At 53.2% G+C, this 20,887-nt stretch overlaps 5 protein-coding genes across 5 annotated transcripts; 3 read left to right on the forward strand and 2 right to left on the reverse strand.

The window, feature by feature from the left end:
* Nucleotides 1-351: 351 nt before the first annotated feature.
* Nucleotides 352-4,689, forward strand: MYCFIDRAFT_213653 (uncharacterized protein; the record flags this gene model as incomplete). Its single annotated transcript, XM_007923858.1, has 5 exons — nucleotides 352-1,555; nucleotides 1,607-3,548; nucleotides 4,153-4,184; nucleotides 4,572-4,583; nucleotides 4,661-4,689. 5 exons carry the CDS (start codon nucleotides 355-357, stop codon nucleotides 4,687-4,689), a joined length of 3,216 nt encoding a protein of 1,071 aa, XP_007922049.1.
* A 1,715-nt stretch (nucleotides 4,690-6,404) lies between these two features.
* On the forward strand, nucleotides 6,405-10,085 carry MYCFIDRAFT_213654 (uncharacterized protein; the record flags this gene model as incomplete). Its single annotated transcript, XM_007923859.1, has 4 exons — nucleotides 6,405-8,189; nucleotides 8,357-8,664; nucleotides 8,715-8,939; nucleotides 9,012-10,085. 4 exons carry the CDS (start codon nucleotides 6,405-6,407, stop codon nucleotides 9,982-9,984), a joined length of 3,291 nt encoding a protein of 1,096 aa, XP_007922050.1. The 3' UTR covers nucleotides 9,985-10,085.
* Nucleotides 10,086-10,225: 140 nt separating this feature from the next.
* Nucleotides 10,226-12,336, forward strand: MYCFIDRAFT_76748 (uncharacterized protein; the record flags this gene model as incomplete). Its single annotated transcript, XM_007922294.1, has 3 exons — nucleotides 10,226-10,345; nucleotides 10,424-12,238; nucleotides 12,292-12,336. 3 exons carry the CDS (start codon nucleotides 10,226-10,228, stop codon nucleotides 12,334-12,336), a joined length of 1,980 nt encoding a protein of 659 aa, XP_007920485.1.
* Nucleotides 12,337-13,049: 713 nt separating this feature from the next.
* On the reverse strand, nucleotides 13,050-16,406 carry MYCFIDRAFT_213655 (uncharacterized protein; the record flags this gene model as incomplete). The annotated part of the gene is made up of 1 exon (XM_007923860.1): nucleotides 13,050-16,406. The coding sequence occupies exon 1, from the start codon at nucleotides 16,392-16,394 to the stop codon at nucleotides 13,050-13,052; it is 3,345 nt and encodes a 1,114-aa protein (XP_007922051.1). The 5' UTR covers nucleotides 16,395-16,406.
* A 568-nt stretch (nucleotides 16,407-16,974) lies between these two features.
* On the reverse strand, nucleotides 16,975-20,802 carry MYCFIDRAFT_150023 (uncharacterized protein). Its single transcript, XM_007923861.1, has one exon. It carries the CDS (start codon nucleotides 20,668-20,670, stop codon nucleotides 17,428-17,430), a length of 3,243 nt encoding a protein of 1,080 aa, XP_007922052.1. The 5' UTR covers nucleotides 20,671-20,802; the 3' UTR covers nucleotides 16,975-17,427.
* Between the last annotated feature and the right edge of the window lie 85 nt (nucleotides 20,803-20,887).

A 20,887-nucleotide genomic window follows, 5' to 3' on the forward strand; every position in this document is an offset into this window, starting at 1 on the left:
ATGCACCGCTGGTCGCTGAGCAGATTGAGCCTGTCGCGGTCGCGGTCGCGGCTCAGCCAAGCACTGTGTGGTCAGGCAAGGCAAGGCGAGACAAGGCAAGGCAAGGCAAGGCAAGGCAAGGCAGGCAGGCCAATCGTGTCTCGTTCGCCGGCAGTCGAGCTGTCGTTGTCGCTGCGCCCATCGACACTCATCTCGCAGCGGCCCAGTCGCCAGTCGCGAGCCTCCACGCTTCCACGCTTCATGTATGGGCGCGCACGACATCAACGGTCTCCCTGCACGTTTCAGCACGCTCGACATTCGATTTACCGGTTTTAGAAGCAGCACAGAACTTCCGTGCATACTACGTGCGGCATAATGAGCGCGGCTGTTCAGCGCACGCCGAGCACCAGGCGTCAGCCTGCATCTTACACCACCCCGACTGCGAACACTCCCGAACGAGACCGCGTGCACCGCTCCCAGTCCACATCCCAACGCCCGGCTGCCCCTTCTTCTCCCCGCCGTTCAATGTCCACATCGCAGGCGCCACCGACTTCCGCGTCCCACACCCGTCAGCCCTCGGGCAACCTCGAAAAGGTCGCCCGCCATGACTTTGAGCAGTCCAATGTTGCGCGCCCCAGCAGCAACAGCACTTCGCAGCGGAGAAGCGACTCGCGCGACCCTCCCGTGAATGGCAACGGCGCGCATCCGCCGCGCGGGGACTCAATGCGAGCTTCACAGAACCATGCGCGCACTCAGTCGCGCTACAATGACCAGCCCACTCCTGCTCCTAGCGGCACTGCGGGAGAGGGTCGGCCAAATACCACAAACCTCAGGAGGCGGACTACCATAGATGCGCAGACTGGCCATTGGGAATTGGGCAAGACAGTGGGTGCAGGGAGCATGGGCAAGGTGAAACTCGCCAGGAACAAGGAGACTGGCGAGCAGGTTGCTGTGAAGATCGTGCCCAGGCTGAGCACCGACAGTGAGCACCGCACACAACAAGAACGAGAAAGGGCAGATCACAGCAAGGAGGTTCGGACGGCGAGAGAAGCGGCCATTGTTACCCTGGTCGATCATCCTTATATTTGCGGCATGCGTGATGTCGTACGGACCAACTACCACTGGTATATGCTATTCGAATATGTCAATGGAGGCCAGATGCTGGATTATATAATTAGCCATGGAAGGCTGAAGGAGAAACAAGCTCGAAAGTTTGGCCGCCAAATTGCAAGCGCGCTGGACTACTGCCACCGGAACAGCATCGTTCACCGAGACCTGAAGATCGAGAACATCCTTATCAGTAAGACTGGAGACATTAAGATCATTGATTTCGGTCTTTCCAACCTCTTCAGCCCACGGAACACACTGAAGACATTTTGCGGCAGCTTATATTTTGCCGCTCCCGAATTGCTTCAGGCGAAGCAATACACGGGTCCAGAAGTCGATGTTTGGAGTTTTGGAATTGTGTTATATGTTTTGGTTTGCGGCAAGGTGCCTTTTGACGATCAGAGCATGCCACAACTGCATGCCAAGATCAAGAAGGGCGTGGTGGAATATCCTCCGTGGCTGAGTCCTGGTAAGACGTCTCCTGAGACGAGAGAAACATACCTTCACTGACTTGCAATAGAATGCCGAGGGCTCATTGCACGCATGCTGACTACTAATCCTAGCGAGCGTGCAACGCTACAGGAGATCATGACGCATCCCTGGATGACAAAAGGTTACAATGGCCCGCCAGACAACTACTTGCCATTGCGAAAGCCAATTACACTGCCACTGGATCAAGCAGTGGTCGAAAAGATGACTGGATTCGACTTTGGCGATGCCGAATATATCTCCACTCAACTCACTAAGGTCATCGAGTCTGACGACTATCAGCGAGCCATTCGTCTTCAGGAAAGGCGGAGCCAAATGCCACCTCAAGACACCGATCAGAAACGAGGCGTGTTTGGCTTTTACAAGCGCAGGAGTAGCACTACTAGTAGAGACACTCTGAACACACCCTCGACTGAAGCGATCCAATTGGGCACCGACCCGATCAACGCCTTCCATCCTCTGATCTCGGTCTATTACCTGGCGATGGAGAAACAGGAGCGTGAAGCAAGGGAGAAGAATCCTGGTGCGCTTGCGCTGCCGACATCACCCGGCGAGAAACCACTTGAGATCCCCGGCTTAGCAGCTCCAGAGGCTGCTTATACCAATACGAATGCCTACGAGATGGCAGGCGAGAAACCCACAGGCGGTCGATCACGGCCACGAGCACGCACGCACGGCGAGGATGAAGTTACAAATGACATGCAGAATCTCAAAGTCACGAACACTACCCAGTCCGGCAACCCGGTGATCGTCGAACCTGAACAGAAACCTGCGCATGGCCGCAAAGAAAGCGTGGCTGGCGGCTTACTGAGACGATTCAGCAAGCGGGATAAGAGCGAGAAACCAAGTCACCCTCCCTCATCGCTTGATAGATACAACGCAGAGAGTCCGAGGAAGAGTTTTAGTATGCGGCGAACCCGAGACTCAAGTCGAACAAGGGAAGAGACCAAAGACACGAGACCTGAGACAGCCGCGAGCAAACAGACCCAGCAAAGTGAGCTCCTATCACCGCCAGTCACAGATGCTACAAATGTTCCCAGGAAGCGTTCTCATGGACTTGGACGTTCTATCAGTGTCAATTCAAGCGACGTACGGAGACGCTTGACAAGGAGAGGCGTTTCTGAAGGTTCATCAATGCGGCCGCCACTTACATCCGCAGGCAGTACTGATCGAGCGCCACGGGTATCATTTGACCAAGGAAGCAGCATTAAGGAAACAATGTCGGATGTGGAAGGACCATCGAAGCCGGCCAATACTTTCGCCAATCGAGCACGATCTATGGGACACGCTCGCAAGGAGAGCATGCAACTTCGACGTGCACGCCGCGAGCAAGCGCGGACAGAAGGCGTACCGGAAGAGACGGACCAAGAGATGCTTGGCGAGCAAGAGACGAAAGACAGTGGCTCCGGAAGCCCTTCTGGTATGAAGCCTGTCTACCTCAAAGGACTTTTCAGCGTCAGCACGACCAGCAGTAAACCACTCAATGTCATTCGAAACGATATCATTCGTGTTCTGAAAGAGTCTGGCGTGGAGTATCGGGAGATTAAGGGTGGCTTCAGCTGCAAGCATTCGCCAAGCATTATGACAAAACCTGGTCCTGAGGAGACAATACCTTCGGGTGCTCAGCCTTTAGCACCGCCAGACCTGCAGCACAGACGGAAGATTAGCTTCGGCGGGTTTCGAACAAATCCTGACGATCCAAAGACGCCAAAGCACAAGCCTTCCTTCAATGGCTCCGGTGAGGAATCTGAAGAAGATCCGCCGACAAGCAATCCTCGACAGATCGAGAGGGCAGCTGGCGAAACGAGCACACATGTCCAATCTGACATGGGAGGACAGATGACGCTACGGTTCGAGATCTTCATCGTCAAAGTACCGCTGCTCAGCTTGCACGGCATTCAGTTCAAGAAAGTCGATGGAGGGACCTGGCAGTACAAGAACATGGCGCAAAAGATTTTGAACGAGCTTCGGCTGTAAAACTGTAAGAATGGTTCGATACAGCAGAAGCTGGACTATCTGCTTACTTCGATGAAGAGAGACCACGATGCGAACCAACACTGCGACCTTTTGTAGCGTACTCTCTTGACATTACTGGGCTGTTCTGCTGGGCCTTTTCTCCTTGTGTTTATCATGCATCTTACGAGGAGCGAGGCATGGCGGTACTCTTACAAAGACGCAAGGCGTTTGGCCAAATCAAGAGGAGTTGTTGAGCGAGCAAGGCAGAAATGCGGATTATGTATGCCGACACGGTCTGCTGCTGCTGCTGCTGCTGCTGCTGCTGCTGCTGCTGGGATGGATTTTGGAAAGTCGGAATTGAGGCTACTGTGCGAGATAGATAGCTCTTCGGGATGGGATGGGTGGAACCAATTCGATATGTGGAAGATATTTTGTGTCATCGTTGCAGTGAATCTTTGTCTGCCTCGGAAACGCGGGTCTCACACGTGCCGCGTGTCCGTGTCCACCGTCTCCAACATCACTAAGCGCTTCCCAGCTTCTTCAAGGCAGGTTCAAACCGTACTGCCTACGCCGCCTTGCATCTTCGCACGGATCTACGACCATGGACTGTCTCTGCTACAGTAGGCTTCCAGATCTGATGGGTATTGCAGGGGGTATGTAGCCACTGAATGGACCGAATAGCCACTATACTAGTGAAAGCCTAGTGGGTCTACAAGGTGTCTGTCTCGGTTAACAAGGTTGTAGATTACCGCTAGCTCGTATATAGCCTAATCCGTAGAGAGACAGGCGTCTTAGCTAGTTTAAAACTACGCTTCTGCGTGCCTCTTCTATAGAGCCCTGCCTACCGAGGGCATTATACTACACGGGATATAGGCCTCTATCGAGACCTTAGTTCCTTATAAAATAGGTAGAAGAATAGTATAAAGAAGAGGTTAGAGACCTAGTAGAGGTAATTAAGTTAGCTAGTTAGCCGCTAGGTACGAGAACTACGAAATAGAGGAGGAAACGCGACTTCCGCGTCCTTACTATAGTAATTATAGACGCGACTAAGGGTACGTAGAGGTTATAAAAGGCGTATAGAAGCTACTATAGATAGACTATTAAGTTATTAACTACTACGCTATAATAGAGCCTATTAAGGAAGTGCCTCCTTACTAGACTCTAGCTTAATCTTCTTAATCTACTTAAATCGTCGGTAGAAGACGCCTACTATAGGTTTAGCAACTATTAACTAAAGAGCCCTCGATACTACTAGATAAACGACTGCTATAGAACACTCGCGAGGCTCTCGAATACGGCTATTAATACTATTATATTATACCTACCTTTATACGCTACGCTATTAAGTTCCTTCGTCGTTTCCTCGGTTAGCATCTATCGAGAATATTAGCCTTCCTTAATAAGCTGTATTTGACGGTTTAGCGCGTTATAAACGAGCCGGAAACACTAACCCTTTAACGCTTTATATAGGGCCTGCGTTAGTTTAGTATACCTATTACTAATCGCATTGTCGACTTCGTTATAGGCTTAGTAGAAGGCTGTAGAGCTAGCTATACTAAGATTAGGGAGGAACTAGGTCTTAGGTGTTTAGTTTCTACGGTTAGGCGCCGTTTAAACGAGCTTAGATACTATAGACGCGTTGCAAGAAAGGTGCTATTACTAGACGTAGATATGCTTAATCTAAGGCCTTAGTTTAGTATATAGTCGCTAGCATAGCTAGATGCTAGCAGAATAATAGTCTTCTTTAATAGTATTGCCTTCGGAAGGGGTAGATCAACTCGTACGTTTATTACGCGTCTTGTTAGTAAGGTATACGATCTAGACTGCCTTAGACCTCGCTTCCGGCGGATTAAGATATAGTATTGCTTCGGACTTATTACTAGCAAGTAGAAGAGCCGGATAATCTTCTTTAATCGTACTTAGGGTAAGATTAGTTCTCGCACCTTTACTAAGTATATAATGCTAGAGATTGTCCGCTTTTACGAAGAAGTCGCTATAAAGATCGCTATAGAGAGGGTAGAAGAAGACCTCTTAGAAAGCGACGACTTTAACCTACCTATTTATCTACTCGCTATTATCTAGCAACTAACCTAGCGTCTACTACTTATCCTTAATAGTGCCTTAATCTATAAAGTATAGCGCACTCGCAACGCTCTTACTACTAGCAATATCGACTATTGTTTAGATATATAGCCGCTAAACTCGCCTAATCTTAATCTAATCGAGAATGTCTAAGCTCTTATAAAGTATCGGCTTAATACCCGGTATAGATACCTCTTAAGCGACGAGAGGCATCGAGAGATAATATAGGACTATTAGGATACTATAACTAAGGCGGAAATTAAGGCGATTACGGGCTCGTTCTATCGTCGAATAGTAAGGGTTGTATAGCGCAATAGATAGCACACTAGATACTAAATATTAAGGGTTGTTGTCTCGGTTTGTTAAGCTAAACGGCTTGTCTAGTCCTTACTATAGAGATTTTAGCATCTTTACGTAATATAATAGTAGGGCATATAGTTATTAAATAGACGCTCAATTGGATTAGATTGCCTCGCTTGTATACCTTTATTTAATCATTATATTGCAGGGTGCCTTGTTGTTGCAAGGGTTAGTTGTAGATACCCACGAAGGATGAAAGCCTACTGTATCGCTGGGGCTTTCTCGCTCTCGCTCTCTTGGTAATGCCATGCCATGCAGACCATGCGTGATCACGCGTTTGAACGCGCTAGTCAAACGCGTCCTCCACCCGGTAAAGTGTAAATGAGATTGATCACAAAGGTGAGTCGAGTCCTTCGTGCCATTGACATTTCAAGCAAGCCACCTTCCGTTTTGGTCGTGCGTGCGTCGCGAGTCGCAGATCATCCAGCAGCATGAGCGATATCTCGCAGTCGGATCTTTTCGCTGGTGATCGATGGGCTTGGGCGAGGGCTATGAATGGAGAACAAGACGAGGCGGACGAGAATCAGGATGATGATGAAGAGGATGAGGATGAGAATTCAGACGAAGACGAAGACGAAGACGAAGCCGAGGAGAGTGCAGCTGAAGATGACGAGCGTAGTAGCAATGAGGACAGCGGTGAAGTCGGGCATGGAAGTCCAGGCTGCGAAACGAAAGGTATCAAGGCTGGCAATGGTGAGAGCAGAAACACGCTGGCAGGCGAAATCCCGCCTCAAACAATAAGCGCGTCTGCCAATGTGCAGTGGCCGCGGCCAGCTGGCATTGAACAACAGCAGCCCAGTCGAGCTGCAGACACGCATACCGACACCAGATATGGAGTCACCACATCTGGTGTTTGGCAAAATGGAGTACAAGTTGCTCGACCTGCGCAGAAACAGATCAATCAAGCCGCAGTGGTTACAGACCCAGCTCAGCATTTTGTGCCGCAAGAGGAGGCCAACCAGGAATCGGACGTTGACTACGGTCTATCCGAGTCCGATGTCAGAGCGAGCTTGCAGCAGGCTTTGGACGCAGTACAGAATTTCGGGACCTTTGCTTCATTTGGACCCATTGAACAATTCTGGGATCCCGTCATTACTGTTGCACAAGGCGGACCTCCAATTACTCTGCCACTTCAAGAGCAGGATGCTCAACGACTCATTGCGGCTAGCCACAAGGCACCTTTCGGCAAAGGCTCCGAGACGATTGTGGATGACAATGTACGCAAGACTTGGGAGCTGAACACTAACGAGTTCATGGTCAACAATCCCTATTTCAATGGCACTGTCAATCATGCCGTGACAAACGCTGTCTCTGAGCTAGGCGTTACCAATCTTGCACAAGTTGGGATTTCTCCCTACAAGATGCTCCTCTATGAGCCAGGAGCCATGTTCAAGCCTCATACGGACACGGAGAAGGTTCCTGGCATGTTTGCAACCCTTGTAATCTGCCTTCCATCAGCTCATGAGGGCGGCGACATCGTCCTCTCGCACAAAGGTGCCATGAAGCGCTTTGCAACATCCGCGACCCAGCCTTCTTACGCTTGCTGGTACTCAGATGTCACTCACGAAGTCAAAGAAGTAGCATCGGGCTACAGACTCGTGCTGACCTACAACATCTACAAGACATCCGCAATGGCGTCTAATTTTTCCGCCTCCCAAATCGGCGAGCAGTATCCAGAATTGAAGAGTGCCCTGAAGAACTGGCGATGGGTTGACTCATCCCCGGCGGTATACATTCTGGATCACAAGTACACGGATGCCCATCTCAACATCAATAGCCTGAAAGGTGCGGATGTAGCCCGAGTTCAGGCTCTCTCATATTTTGCCGAGAGGTACAAGTACGAGATCTTTCTGGCATCTATGGAACACATGAAGCATGGTGAAGCGGCCTACGAGTATGATCCGTACGATAGGTATGGCTCGCGGCGTGGCAGATACAACGATTGGTACGATGACGATGACGATGACGAAGATGAAGACGATGATGGATCTGATGGCGAATTCCATGCCATCGAAGATATTCACGAGACGGAGACGAAGCTGAAGCGAGTTATCGCTCCCGATGGTACACAGTTGATCACTGACATGACTATCGAGGAAGATTGCTTGTTGTTCGAGGAAGCCTTTCAGGCATACTCGCGCGATCCTGATGACGAGGATTACACCGGATTTACTGGCAATGAAGGAGCACAATCGACACATTGGTATCGCGATACAGTGAGTCTGTCTCTTTAGGTAGTGCGTAGCGATGCTAACACGGCTAGGTTGTTGTCCTGGTGCCTAGAGATAATTTTATTGAGTGGCTAACGGGAGCATTCTCGCACAAGAAAAACAACGCGTTTCACAAGAAGGACATTACACCAGTGCTGAGCTGGCTCATCCAGAGACTCAAACAAACGCGTACGAGCACACAAGACGTTAACCTCAGAGCACGATCCGACCTCGTTCAACTGTGCAAGTTTGTCGTGAAAGAGAACCAGAGCATTCTTGGACGCACGGATTTTGCCGGTCGACCTCTCCAACCTGCGTTTTCACCGCGAATTTTGTCGCACGTGTTTGGTCTTCTGGGCCAGCTCAAGGAATATCACGCTCTCGCGGACGCGGTCGCTAGCACCTCTGGTCCGATTAACAATGAAGCTCTCAAGAGGCTTAGTCCAATGATAAACACGAAGTTCGACAAAGTGCAGAATGCGTAAGTCCCCAGACAGTCAATATTCATCATGCCGGACTGAAAATGTACAGATTGACAGAAGCGTTCGCAAAGATACGTGGCGTCAATTCTACCTTCGAGGCATTAAAGGCACTCTTCGGCGGTGACATCAACAATCGTGCCGGGCCTGCTGCTGAATGGGCATCCGGCATCCTCACCAAAGCCGTGTCCAACGTGTCTAATCCATCCGAGCAGGACGGCAGAGCATTGATACACATTGCGGTATCTTTGAAACGAAGAGGGTTTCTGGAAAATTGGTGAGTAGTCTTAGTCTCGGGTGTCGCAAGGCTGACCAGGCGTAGCATCAATGAGGTCGTCTCGTTGCACAGCAACCGCACACATTTCGTGCTCGCGTTCCTTGCAGCGCTGATCATGGACGGAGAGGATGCATTTGAAGTCAACGACGTCTTAGCAGGTGTAAGAAGATGCATCGGACCGATGATTGAAGGCTTCTTTTTGGAAGTATCTGAGGAGCGGCCTTCCAAACGACACAAGACGGTCCCTGAAGCTGGCAGTGCCACTGTGTCCACTCAGAGCAAGACGGGAGATGAGCTCAATGAAGTCCTAGACTTCTTGGTCACGAAAGACGTCAAAGTTGAGGCGGAATCTCTCTTTGCGGCACTGGAGCTACAAGTGCGAGCATGCAAGACAGATGTGCTACGCAAAATCCTGGTGCCGTTTCTGGAGGCGTCGCAGTTGCTCGCAAACGCGCATTCCAAGACTGACTATGGTCCCATGTTTCGCAGTCTATACAGAAACACGCTTGAGGCATACGTGGAGCGCTTCGTCAAGGACCAGCCTCCGGCATACGAGAACTTGGCGAGAAGCCGTGTAAACTGCTCGTGCCAGGACTGCTGGAAGCTGAATCTGTGTTTGATCAGCACCACGCAGCAAGAGTGTCGACTTCGCGTGAGTTCAGATCGCAGACATCACCTTCATGATGTCTTGGATCGAAGCGGCTTCGACGGAACACACGAAACTGATCGTAGGAGCGATACACTCGTGGTTAGAAAGAGGAGCAAGGGCAAGCAAGCATTCGATGCGTGGTTTGCGAGATGCCAGGAAGCCGGGGAAGTGTTGAAACAATTCGATGCGGCGACATTAAAGGACATGCTTGGCAGGCGGTATGAGAGGATTGTAGAGATGAGGATGCTGATCAGTGATGAGAGCAATGTGCCAGAGGTGATGAAGGTAGCGGCGGGAAGTAGCGGCGCGTTGGCAGAGACGGCGAGCCCGCGTGTACAGGCAGGTGTGAAGCGGAAGGCGGAGGTGATTGATCTTGTGGGGGACTCTTCCGATTGATTTTATAAAGTCCATATATGGTACAGTATGATCATATGTAGGTGTAGGTGTAGGTGTAGGTGTTGCTTGAGGCTGAGGCTGAGGCTGAGGCTGAGGCTGGCATGACGCCGATTTTTGCAACCTTAAATTGAGCTCAGGCCACCCCGAACTATGCCAGCGCCAGCGCCAGGGCCAGGCTCGGAATCTTTGAAGCACAATTGAGAACACCCACGGCTCTTCAGCACTGCATCCAGCAGCCACAATGCTGCGCACCGCCGTTGCTCGAGGCGGAAAATGCCTGGAGCAAGGCGCTCGCTCCACTGTCGTGCGCCAATGGCAGAATGGCAGCCGGCTACGGCTATCATACCAAGCGCCTGTTTCTGTGCGTTGAGATGCGCTGGAGGGCGCGAAAGAGCTTCAATGGCACGCATGAGCAGACACTGACTGACGCTGCTTGCAGAGGACATACGTAGATGCACGATCACCTGACAAAACAGTGCTTCCTGGCAGCCAAAGCGAAACGACGGCCGGCGTCCCTCAAGCACCCGTTCTGGCCACGCCCACAAGCAATCCCATTCCGTCCCCCATCCATACTCCTCCCAAGACTCCGCCGACCCCCGCCCAAGTCAACGCGACGCCTCCTGCTCCACCCACCAACACTGCCAATCCGCCTCCTGTGAGCCCTCCTCCACCTCCGCCCAAGAAGAAGGCTCGCTTCACGCGCTTCTTGCTGAGTCTGGTCATTCTCTCGGCGCTGGGATATGCAGGCGGTGTCTACTACTCCCTGGTTAACGACAACTTCCACGACTTCTTCACTGAATACGTGCCTTTTGCTGAGGATGCTGTCTCCTACTTTGAGGAGCGCGAATTCCGGAAGAGATTCCCAGGTCGCAGCACAGATAGTGGCAGGAACTGGCCGCAGACACGCGGCGAGAATAAGGTCACCGTCGCGAGTCACTCTGGCGTGGTCCCGCGTGTTGCTACAAAGGACAACAATGGGGAGGATCTAGGTCAGAAGGGAAGGCATTCGACTGCTACCGACGACAACAAGCCCAACCCCAAACCTGCCGAGCAAAAGCAGGAACCCACAAAGCCGGAAGCTCCGGACGTCTCTCACAAGCTTCTGCCCAAGAAGGACGAGAAGGCTAGCTCAGCATCGGATTCGAAGCCAGCTACGCCCAGGAAGGACATCTCCACCGTGGACCACATCAATGCTCCAGAAGCGCAAGAGCCTGCTGTGCAAGAGCTGATCAAGCTTGTGAACGGCATAATAACATCCATCAATGCATCTCCCGAATCGGCCAAGTACGAAAGTACAGTGGCTGAGGCCAAGAATAACTTGAACAAGGTCATTGCAGAGATCAAAATTGTCCGTGACAAAGCTGCACACGACGCCAACACCCAGGTGAAGAATGCACATCTCGAGTTCGACCAAGCTGCAAAGGAACTTGTGCGCCGTCTTGAGGACGAGATGCGAGAACAGGAAACACGATGGCGGGAAGAATACGAGCAGGAACGTGAGAAGCTTAGCAACAGCTACCAGCAGAAACTTTCCGCCGAGCTGGATGCTGCTAGGAAGGTCTTTGAGCAGAAGAACAGGAACTCTTTGATCGAGCAAGAGATTGCTCTCCAGAAGAGGTTCATGGACGATGTCAAGGGCAAGATTGAAGAAGAGCGCAATGGCCGTCTCAGCAAGCTTGACGAGCTGTCCACATCTGTCAACGAGCTCGAGAAGCTCACTACACAGTGGAACGAGGTTGTGGATGCCACTTTACAAACACAGCATCTTCAAGTCGCACTCGAGGCAGTGAGAGCGAAGTTGCAGGAGTCCGACGTGCCGACGCCGTTCATCAGCGAGCTCGTGGCCCTCAAGGAAGTCAGCAAGGACAACGACGTTGTAAATGCAGCCATCGCCTCCATAAATCCCGCCGCATACCAACGCGGTGTGCCATCCGCGGCAGCCTTAATCGACCGCTTCCGACGCGTAGCATCCGAAGTGCGAAAAGCCTCTCTGCTACCAGAGGACGCTGGCGTCGCCTCTCATGCAGCGAGCGCTGTCCTCAGCAGATTGATGTTCCAAAAGAAGAGCGATCGGGGACTGCCTGAGGGAGATGATGTAGAAGCCACTCTGGCGAGGACAGAAGCCCTACTCGAAGAAGGTGATTTAGATGCCGCGGCTCGTGAAATGAATGGCCTGAGAGGTTGGGCAGGTGTTCTTTCTAGAGACTGGGTGGCGGAATGTCGAAGGGTTTTGGAAGTCAGACAAGCTGTTGATGTGAGTGTCTTTCAGTTGAGTATCATGATTGCGATGCTAACTATTTTGAATAGGTCATTTCTGCCGAAGCGAGATTACAAAGCTTGTTGGTCGAGTAAGATAGATGGCGCTTGCTTGCTCCTTCCTGCATTCTCAGCATTAGAGATAGGAACGACCCTGATAGTGGGTTCGCACGTCTGTATGTAGCATACTCTCGTCCCGGAAAAGCAAGGAAAGAACTCCTGTATAGCAGTATAGAATAAAGAGGCCACCAATTTCAACACACATGTTTCGCTTCCCAGTATTTCTTGCCCTTTCGCTACTCCTGTGTAGGCCTCTACGTCGTTGTTCCACCGATCTCACGTATGCAGGCGCGGGAAAATTTAGTTCGATATTGCCTGCTTTCAGACGGGTTGAAAAGTCGTAAAAACTCATCGCCCCTCCTCAAAACCACACCGAAACAATCAAATCAATCCACACTCGTCACCAAGAAGCACCAAGATGGATTTCAAGTCCGAATCTGGAAATCGGTACTCATCGTCGTCGCCAACCCTCGAAGTTTACCCTAAGCAATAGTGCCAAGACAGGGGATGACGTAGACGTTGGAAGCACCGCACATCACATAACGAAGAAAATCGGGTTCATTCTCTCAGAAATCGACAAATCCAAGAAGGAGAACTCTTCTAAAGTCCTCAAATTCGGTCGTGGGTATCAAAATCCATCCGTTCCTTCATTACCGCGCCGACCAACTCCATTCGTTTCGGCTAGTCCAGCGCGCCAAGCAAGCTGCCAGTTCCAAGCGGAGAGATATAATCATTCCTCGTATGGTCCATCATGTAAACTCATCATGGTCGCCCTCCATGAGATCAAACCCCCCATCCCCTCCAGCCCTTGTGCTGCCCTTGTTGCTCTTGCCTGGTCTGCGTCTCGTGTTGATTCGTATATGGTCATCGCCCTGACGGTTGCTGCCTTTGCGAGCTGGTTGAATTGTCAATTTGCTCTCCATCTGATCTGCCACATCATCATCGTCATCCTCGTCAGCAGGCGGGTTCTGGTCTGGATCGCTGCCTTCGTGCAAATCATCGGCAGTGCGCTCGTTGATCATTGAGCTAGGAGGCATTTGTTCGCCAAATGTCCAGGGCCGTTCGTCAGAGTGGTTGTGGCCTTTGATGATGAAGCCCTCGTAGGCAAGTGACGGACCGTACTGACTCTGGTCCATCTCATCGAATGCGAGGATTGTGACTCGGCTATCCACATGAAACGGACAGTATGGCGGGTTTGTCTCGAGGTCATTCGTCTGGTCTTGCAGTGTCCTTGCAGTTGCAATGTTGCTTTTCAAAGCACCTGCTGGTGGTGGCGTCGAGTTTCGCAGAGTCCAGAACCCATGAGGTCCTTGAAAAACACAAGCATCGATGTTTACCCCGACTTCCGCACGTGTTGTGATTGATGGCAATGGAAAAGCTTTATGAGCATACTTCTCATGCTTCAGCCCACTGACAATCGCATCGCCTTTACGTCGCTCGACACGTTGCACAGGATGAATATGAATGGTTCCACCGCATGCAATTGTCACAGACGTGGTGTTGTTTCTTCGTATCCACGCAAGTGACTTGGCCGCAAACGGTGTCTGTAGGGCTTTAGTATGTCGAATCTTGTTGTCATCTGCATGCCAATAGTCTGCGGCGCCGCCCTTAGCTGCTGTGTAGCCTTGACTCAACCCTCTAGCCACAGCTCGTGACCCAGCATTACCAGCCGCTGCGGTCGCCTCACGAAATCCAGCAAAAGTAGTCGGTAGTCCAAATGCAGATGCCGGATTGGTGGCGCGCATTGTGTTCACTTGCGTGCTGACAGTCTGCCATCCTGACTTTATGCTTCCGAGAAAGCCTGCCGTGCTGCTACTAGGAGGCGACACGCCGGTGGACAGACTAATAGTGGCATCGGCCTTCTCAGGTGCTGGTGGTAAGATCGAGCTCGCACGCTTTCGTTTCTTGGACGGGGGCCGTGATGCTACCTCATGGAGATGAACGGTGCCGTGGGCTGTAAGAATGGCGACAGCATCGTCATCTCTTGACCACGCACAGTCCAACACTGTGGAAGGGCTGTTGCGTGGAATGCGCTGGATCTGCTTAACGCACTGACTGGTGCTAATGCTCTCGTCGGTCGATGCTGCACGTCTTGCAACGCCATGGGCGACTTGCGACAGATCCCATACCGTTGAGACTTCACCCTTGCGACTGGATGTGAGTAGCTTGGTCCCAGCAGAGGAGAGGGAAAGAAAGTTGCATCCTTCCACTAGCGCGAATGCAGACAATGGTGCAGCCAGATACTTGGGCTTCCACTTCTCAAAGTAGAGGAGCGTGTCCAGGTCGATCAATGCAACAAGAGCTGGCTCCTTCGCAAGTCGTCCGAAGTCTTCGTCCGGTCCTTTGGTGGGTGGGAAGAGGTCTTCTTTGCTCGATCCTCGTTCGTGGCCTTGACGAGCACCCGGCGGCGAAGGATGCGTGAGCTCCTTCCAACCATTCCAACCGATTTCGATGCTTTTCTGTGAATACTTCACCAAGCCTTGAGCAGCTTGGCGACCAAGTCTGGACCATGCACCTTCAACATCAGTTCCAACTACTTCACAAGAAACAGCAGGCTGTGGTGGCGCGGCATGAGTGATAACGCCAGGAGGATTGGAATTATAGTCGCGGATCAATGGAGCACCTTGAATTGAAATGCTCGAGGACGAGACAGGAGGCACCACAGCTAGCCATCGCGAACTGAGGCTGCAAAGTGGGTGGCGAGGCTCTTCCTTGACTTCTGAAGCGTTCCCTGCTGCATCACTTTGGCTTTGAGGCCTTGATGATAGTGGCTTCTGTACAGTGGTCCAAAACTTTCCAATGCACCTGAACTCTGGCTCTTGGAGATCGCCGTTTGGGGTGTCCGTGAAGACAAATATTTCGCCACTCTTGCCAGAAGCTATAGTGATAAAGCAGCCTTTTGCATCTAACTGGAGGTCGCCGATGGGATCCGGTAAAGACGCGACTTGGCCAAGAGTCGGCATATCCAATGCAACCGGCGAACTGCTGTAAAGCGTGCAAATGAAGTGCTGTGTTTGCAGGGAGTACACATCAACGGTGGTCTGGAAGTGGCTGGGAGGATCATTATCGGTGGGATCATTGCCATCGCCTTCCGGGCCGGAATCTCGTCTATCGTCCAGCATCGGTCCATGTATAGTAACGGCGACAAGCGGCCGAAGCTCTTGGATGTAGTCGTACTTCTTGAGATGTGGTAGGATCTTGGCGTCAATTACTGCACCTCGTAGACCTTCCAGACGACCGACCACCTCAAGCTTATTTGGCAAGATTCTAAGCACCTCCAGTCCACCCTCACTACCCACAAGCAAAGCATCTCTTGCACTTTTCGCACAGACATCGCTGCCAGCATGTGCAAAGGAATCTAAGCGACAGCAGTAGCCATCTGACCCAGCAGGCCTCCCAGGCTCCTGCTTCTGACCAAACAGACCAAGATCGGGCAGTGCAAAGAAGTGAGCTTGGCGCATATGAGGCGGTGGTGGGTCGAGCAGACGAGTAGCCGGACGATGGGACACAAGCGATTCACGACGCGGTTGGGACTGAAGCGATGCTGGTGGCACAGGCCGTTGGCTGTTAGTGCTATTTCTTCGATCGCGTACAGCTCCGTATAGACTTGATGGGCGTGTGGCGGGCGACGGAGGTGCAGCGAGCTTAGCCGGAGCTGGTCTGGGCGATCTCACGGCGGGTGAAGCAGGTGGAGACAACTTCGACTCTGGCCTGGAGACAGGCACTGGCGGCTCGACATGCTCCACGGCTGCAGGCTCATCGTCCAAGTGCACGAGCGGAGAGCTTTCCAGGACCAGCTCTGATTCGGGTGCTAGCTCTGGCTCCGGCTCGGGGTGCAGTAAGGGAGAGGCAACTTGGAGCGGCTTGACAGCGTCTGTGGGCGGAGATGGTGTTATCGACTTGGGGTAGGAGGAGGAATAGTCTGCGTCTTCGGCCGGCCTCTGCTTGGCGGCATTTTTCTTGTTCTTGTTCTTCTTCTTGGTCTTGGTAGTGGTGGGCGGCGATTTGCCGAGAAGATGGTCGTGCGCGGGCGCAGCTCGCGGCTCGTTGAAGTGGTCGAAGTCGGGCACGAAATCGTCGTCGGCGGAGGGCATCCAGCCGAGATGTGTAGGAAGCGTGAGATGTGTAGGCGTGCGGCTCGTAGTGTGCCAACTCGCGGTGGAGGTGGCGGCGGCGGCGGCGGCGGCGGTGGTGAAAGAGTGTCGGCGTTGGTGTCGCTATCCGAGAATGTGAGAGTCAAGGTGAAGCGTAGGGGAGGGTCGGGCAGGGTAGGTAGAGTAGTAGGGTTGCGAGCAGCTGGCCTGTGCCTGTGCCCGTGCCTGCCCACACGTGCGGCTTTGTTTGGCAGCGGTAGCGGCAGCGACGTGCAAATGGGGAATGGGGAATGGCCACTCAGGAGGTCAGCAGTGCGAGTGTGAGCATCGATCTCTCCTCTGCCAGCAAACCAGCGATCGGGCGTCAGAAAGAGAGAACGTGTGTGCAGTGCCACAAGCAGGCGAGGCGCGGCGAGGCAAGAGCTGTGAACGCAGGTCCCGCATCAGCGTCGGACACGATGACGATGGTGGGGTTGGTGGGGTTGGTGGGGTCCGTGTCGGCTTCGGCTTTGTCCGTTGTTGACGACTTCCAGGCTCGTCTTGGTCTTGTTGTTGCAGAGGGAGTCAGCAGAGAGGAGAGCACATACCGACACCTCTTCTCCCTATCTATCATATCGCGTGCCCGGCTACGGAAGGATCAACAACAACAGACTCGCTCGAGGGAGGGCCACTCTCACATCCTTGCTCACCCCATACTATCCGACTTCATTTCCAGCCGCCGCCGACCACATGACATGACGATAAAAGGAACGCGGAGGCAAATGACCCATGACCCATTCAACCGCAGAACAAGCCAAGCACCTGATCGTTACGTAGCGTACGTGCATCGTAACTTCGCAAGGACAGACAGACACCAGCCACATGACACGCGTCCCTCTCAACGCCTGTGTGACGAGTCGCTACTTATACCACTGAGAGCCATATACCTCCTAGCAGACACTTCCGACCAGTGCACAAAACAATCTCATCCCATGCACCCTTTCCCTTTCCCTTCCATTGCCCGCCCATGCAGCCGTGTCTTCGTAGACAGCATTTATCGTGCGCCAGGTGGTCTGTATGCTCCACCGCTGCTAGCACCTCCAGCCGCGCCGCTCCTTGATCCCGGTGGTCGATATGCGCCGCCGCCACGGCTCGGTGGAGTGTCGCTGCGCTCGCCTTCACCTTGTGGTCGCGAACGTGCCTGCCATCGCTCAGTCCTCTCTGACCCTGGCGCTGGTGGTGCAGAGTCAGCACCAGGTGCCTTGCCACGCAGCGCCGGCGGAACGTATCCCGATCGCTTGGCCTGAGCTGGCTCTTCTGAGACCTCTGCAGGAGGTGCGGCAGCGGCGGCGGCAGCGGCAGCGGCAGCGATAGGAGGTGCAGCACTCTCCGATGAGCCTCCAGCTTGTTGAGCAGCTTGTCTGGCCGCCTCACGCTCACGCCAGCTGGGCTTGTTGCCAGCGAGGTTGAGTCTCGGTGGTCCTCCAGCGGACGCTGCGCCGGCGCCTTCGCTCGGAGCCTCAGGACGGCGCTCAAATGTTCGCGAGGGGGCCGGAGCAGCACCAGCACCTCCTTGCTTGCGCTCCAGACGTCTGCGCTCAGCCTCTTCCTCGCGCTCCATCTGTTTCCGCGCTGCCTCCGCACGCTCTGCCCTACGCTTCTCGGCCTCTGCCTTAGCCTCAGCATCCTTCATCCGCTTCTCCTCGGCAGCACGCGCTGCCTCTTCCTCCTCCAATCGCGCGCGCTCCTCTTCTTCTCGACGCATGCGTTCCTCCTCCTCTGCGCGTCGCTTCTCCGCCACCTTACGCTCGCGGACCTCACGACGTCTCTTCTCCATAGCCGCATTGAGCTCACGTTCGGCTTGCTTGCGGCGTCTCTCAAAGTCGGCGTGCCGTTGCTCTGTGATGGAGCGCTTGAATTGCTCGTAGTGTCCTACAAGCCGACTGAGACGATGCTTAAGAGCAACTTCTTCCTTGTGCTTCTGCTTGGCCGCTGCCAAAGTCTCCTCCTTCTCCCGCTCGTAGGCCTCCAAATCACGCTTGCGCTGTGCTTCGTAGTCGCCTGGCACATGCTTGATCTCTTCCTTTCTGTACGCCCGCTCAAGATGGTCAATTCGCTTGCCGGAGATACGGACCTTGTCACTGATTTCATTCTTCTCCTTCTCAAGAGCTTGAAGCTTGAGCAAACGGATTCGGCCAGTGTCTAGGTCGTCGATATCGAGACCAGAGATGTCTACGCCCTTGACTCCCTTCTTGAGCTCGTTCAACTGCTTCTCAGCCTCCTCACGCTGCACACGCTTCCGCTCAGCCTGAATACGACGCTCTTCTCGGTCTCGTGTCTCCTGAGCAAGTCGTTCCGTCTCAGCAGCTTGCAATTCCTGCTGGCGAGCCTTGCGTCGCTGCTCTTCCTCGCGTTGCCGTGCGAGCTGGACATTAGCGGCGGTCTCCTTCTTCTTTTGGATAATCTCACGACGGGCAATAAGCTCCGCATGTTCCTTTTCGGCACCTGCTTCGGCACGCTTGAGCGCTGCAATTCTGGCCTTCTGGCGATCCTCGTTAAAGCTCGGGTCAACATATTGCACAGCGATGTAGAGAGCCTTTGACAGTCTGGAGAGCTGAGAGCGAACGATCTCCGCAGGAGTGCTCTGCAGACGTTGCACGGAGCTGGCGTCGGCTTCGGCGGAGCCAGCACCTGATCCAGGGTGGAGGGCCTTAGCGGAGGAGAAAACATCCGAGTCGAAGGTGAGGATGCCAGTAGAGTGATCGATGCGAATCGAGAGGTCGCCTTTCTTGCAACCGTTCATGATGAATTTCTCAATGGTAGCTGCTGACACCTGGAATGGATCTGGGAACTGCGCAAGAGCGAGAACATCCTGGAGCTTGACGTCGGTGTAAACTTGGGAAAGCTGCTGGAAGAGACGAGTCAGGATGACTTGCTGAAGTGGCAGCACGTACTTCTGCATATCCTCATCGGCGCCGATCTGAGACAGAATTGGCGAAACTTTCTCGCAAATCGACTTGGGGTGGAAGTCAGTCTCGAGGATGTTGTAGAGGTCGCGGATCTCTGGGCGGGCACGCTGGAGGATGTCCTTGTTTAACGCATCCTTGAAGAGGATGGCACGAGAAGGCGCACTGTTCATGCCAAGAAGGTTGGTCAGACGAGCATTCTTAGTGCTGCGTGCTGCATCAACATCGATCAGGGCACCTCGAGAACGTGAAGTGCTAATGACGGGAATAGAGAGGGCTGAGAGGAGCACGAAAGAAGCTGCCTTGGAGAGGTCAGCATCGCCAATATTGGCTGGGTTGTCCTTCTTCGCCGCGCCTGCTGCAACTTGGCGCGCGGAAAGAGTGAGTAAGTTGTAGTATCGGCTCCACGCTGCAGCGTGGAACAGGTAGTTCTCGCTGACCAGGAAGATGCGAGTGAGCTTCTCGTAGTAGTTGGCCATCATGGAGTTCTTTGGTTGTCGGCGGGACAAGCTGAGCAGAGTGTGGATGTCCTCAACACTCTTGAAGGCTTCTTGCCACAACTCAAGCTCGACTGCAACATTCAGCTGCATGAATCGAGTGTCGAGGTGGCGCTGCAGGGTCTCAGGGTCGCTAAGGTTGATAGCGTGTACTTGCTGGGAGTACTTGGCAGCATTCTGCAAATGGTTGCGAAGCAGCTCGCAAAGACGGCGGAACTCAGTCTTGCGGGTGTATTTCTGACAGAACTGGAAAGCCTGGTGCGCGGTGGTTTGGTACATGACCTCGAGCCTGGCATTGTTCTTGAAGATATCGAGAACAGTCCTGTAGGTCTCCCACAAGAACTTGAGCCACGGCGTGACAATCGCGCGGTCTGTCCTGTCCTTTGACTGCTCGCCTGACACGGTCGAGAGCAAGATGGATTCGGGTGTCTCCATCGCCTCCAGATCAGTGACGTTGGCAAGGGATGCATCCTCTGATGGTGCACCGTGAGCCGAGATCTCGTCTGCCTTCTGCTGCGCCTCCGTGACCTTCTGCTCTGCCAGCTCGATGAAGCGACGGAACACCAGCTCGATGGTGGCAACATTTGTGTTCTGGCTGGTGTTCTTGTAGTTGTAGAGCCCATCCTTGGCTGACTTCCCCTTTCGTAGGTCCACACAAAGCTCAACAAACAGCAGCATCACGGGCTCAAGGGCCACGATGGTGCTGTTGCGCGTCCTCTTGGAGGTAACATGTTCGTGAAGGATAGATAGCGCGGCCTGCTGCTGGTCGACTCCGATTAATTCTTGGGCCCGCTTGAGAACATTCTCGGGGCGAGTATGTGGTGGAGGAGGCATATTGGCTGCCTCCTCGAATGCTGATCACGAATCTGCGATCAGCAAGACGGCGGCGGTATGGATGCGTTTGTGGCGAGCGAGCGCGAGGGGTGGTGAGGGGGGTGCTGGGATGGTGGCCGTCGCGGTCGCGTTTCTGAGCGCGGATGAGGGCGATGAACGACAGATTCAAGCTGGAAGTGCGTCTTGGCGCTTGCCATGCCTACGCGAGAAAAAAGTA

Source organism: Pseudocercospora fijiensis (genome assembly GCF_000340215.1).
Source record: "Pseudocercospora fijiensis CIRAD86 unplaced genomic scaffold MYCFIscaffold_1, whole genome shotgun sequence".
Lineage (NCBI taxonomy): Eukaryota > Fungi > Ascomycota > Dothideomycetes > Mycosphaerellales > Mycosphaerellaceae > Pseudocercospora > Pseudocercospora fijiensis.

Bases quoted from the DNA above. Each gene is read 5' to 3' on its own strand.
- MYCFIDRAFT_150023 (XM_007923861.1), bottom strand. From the start codon at position 20,670: ATGCCTCCTCCACCACATACTCGCCCCGAGAATGTTCTCAAGCGGGCC.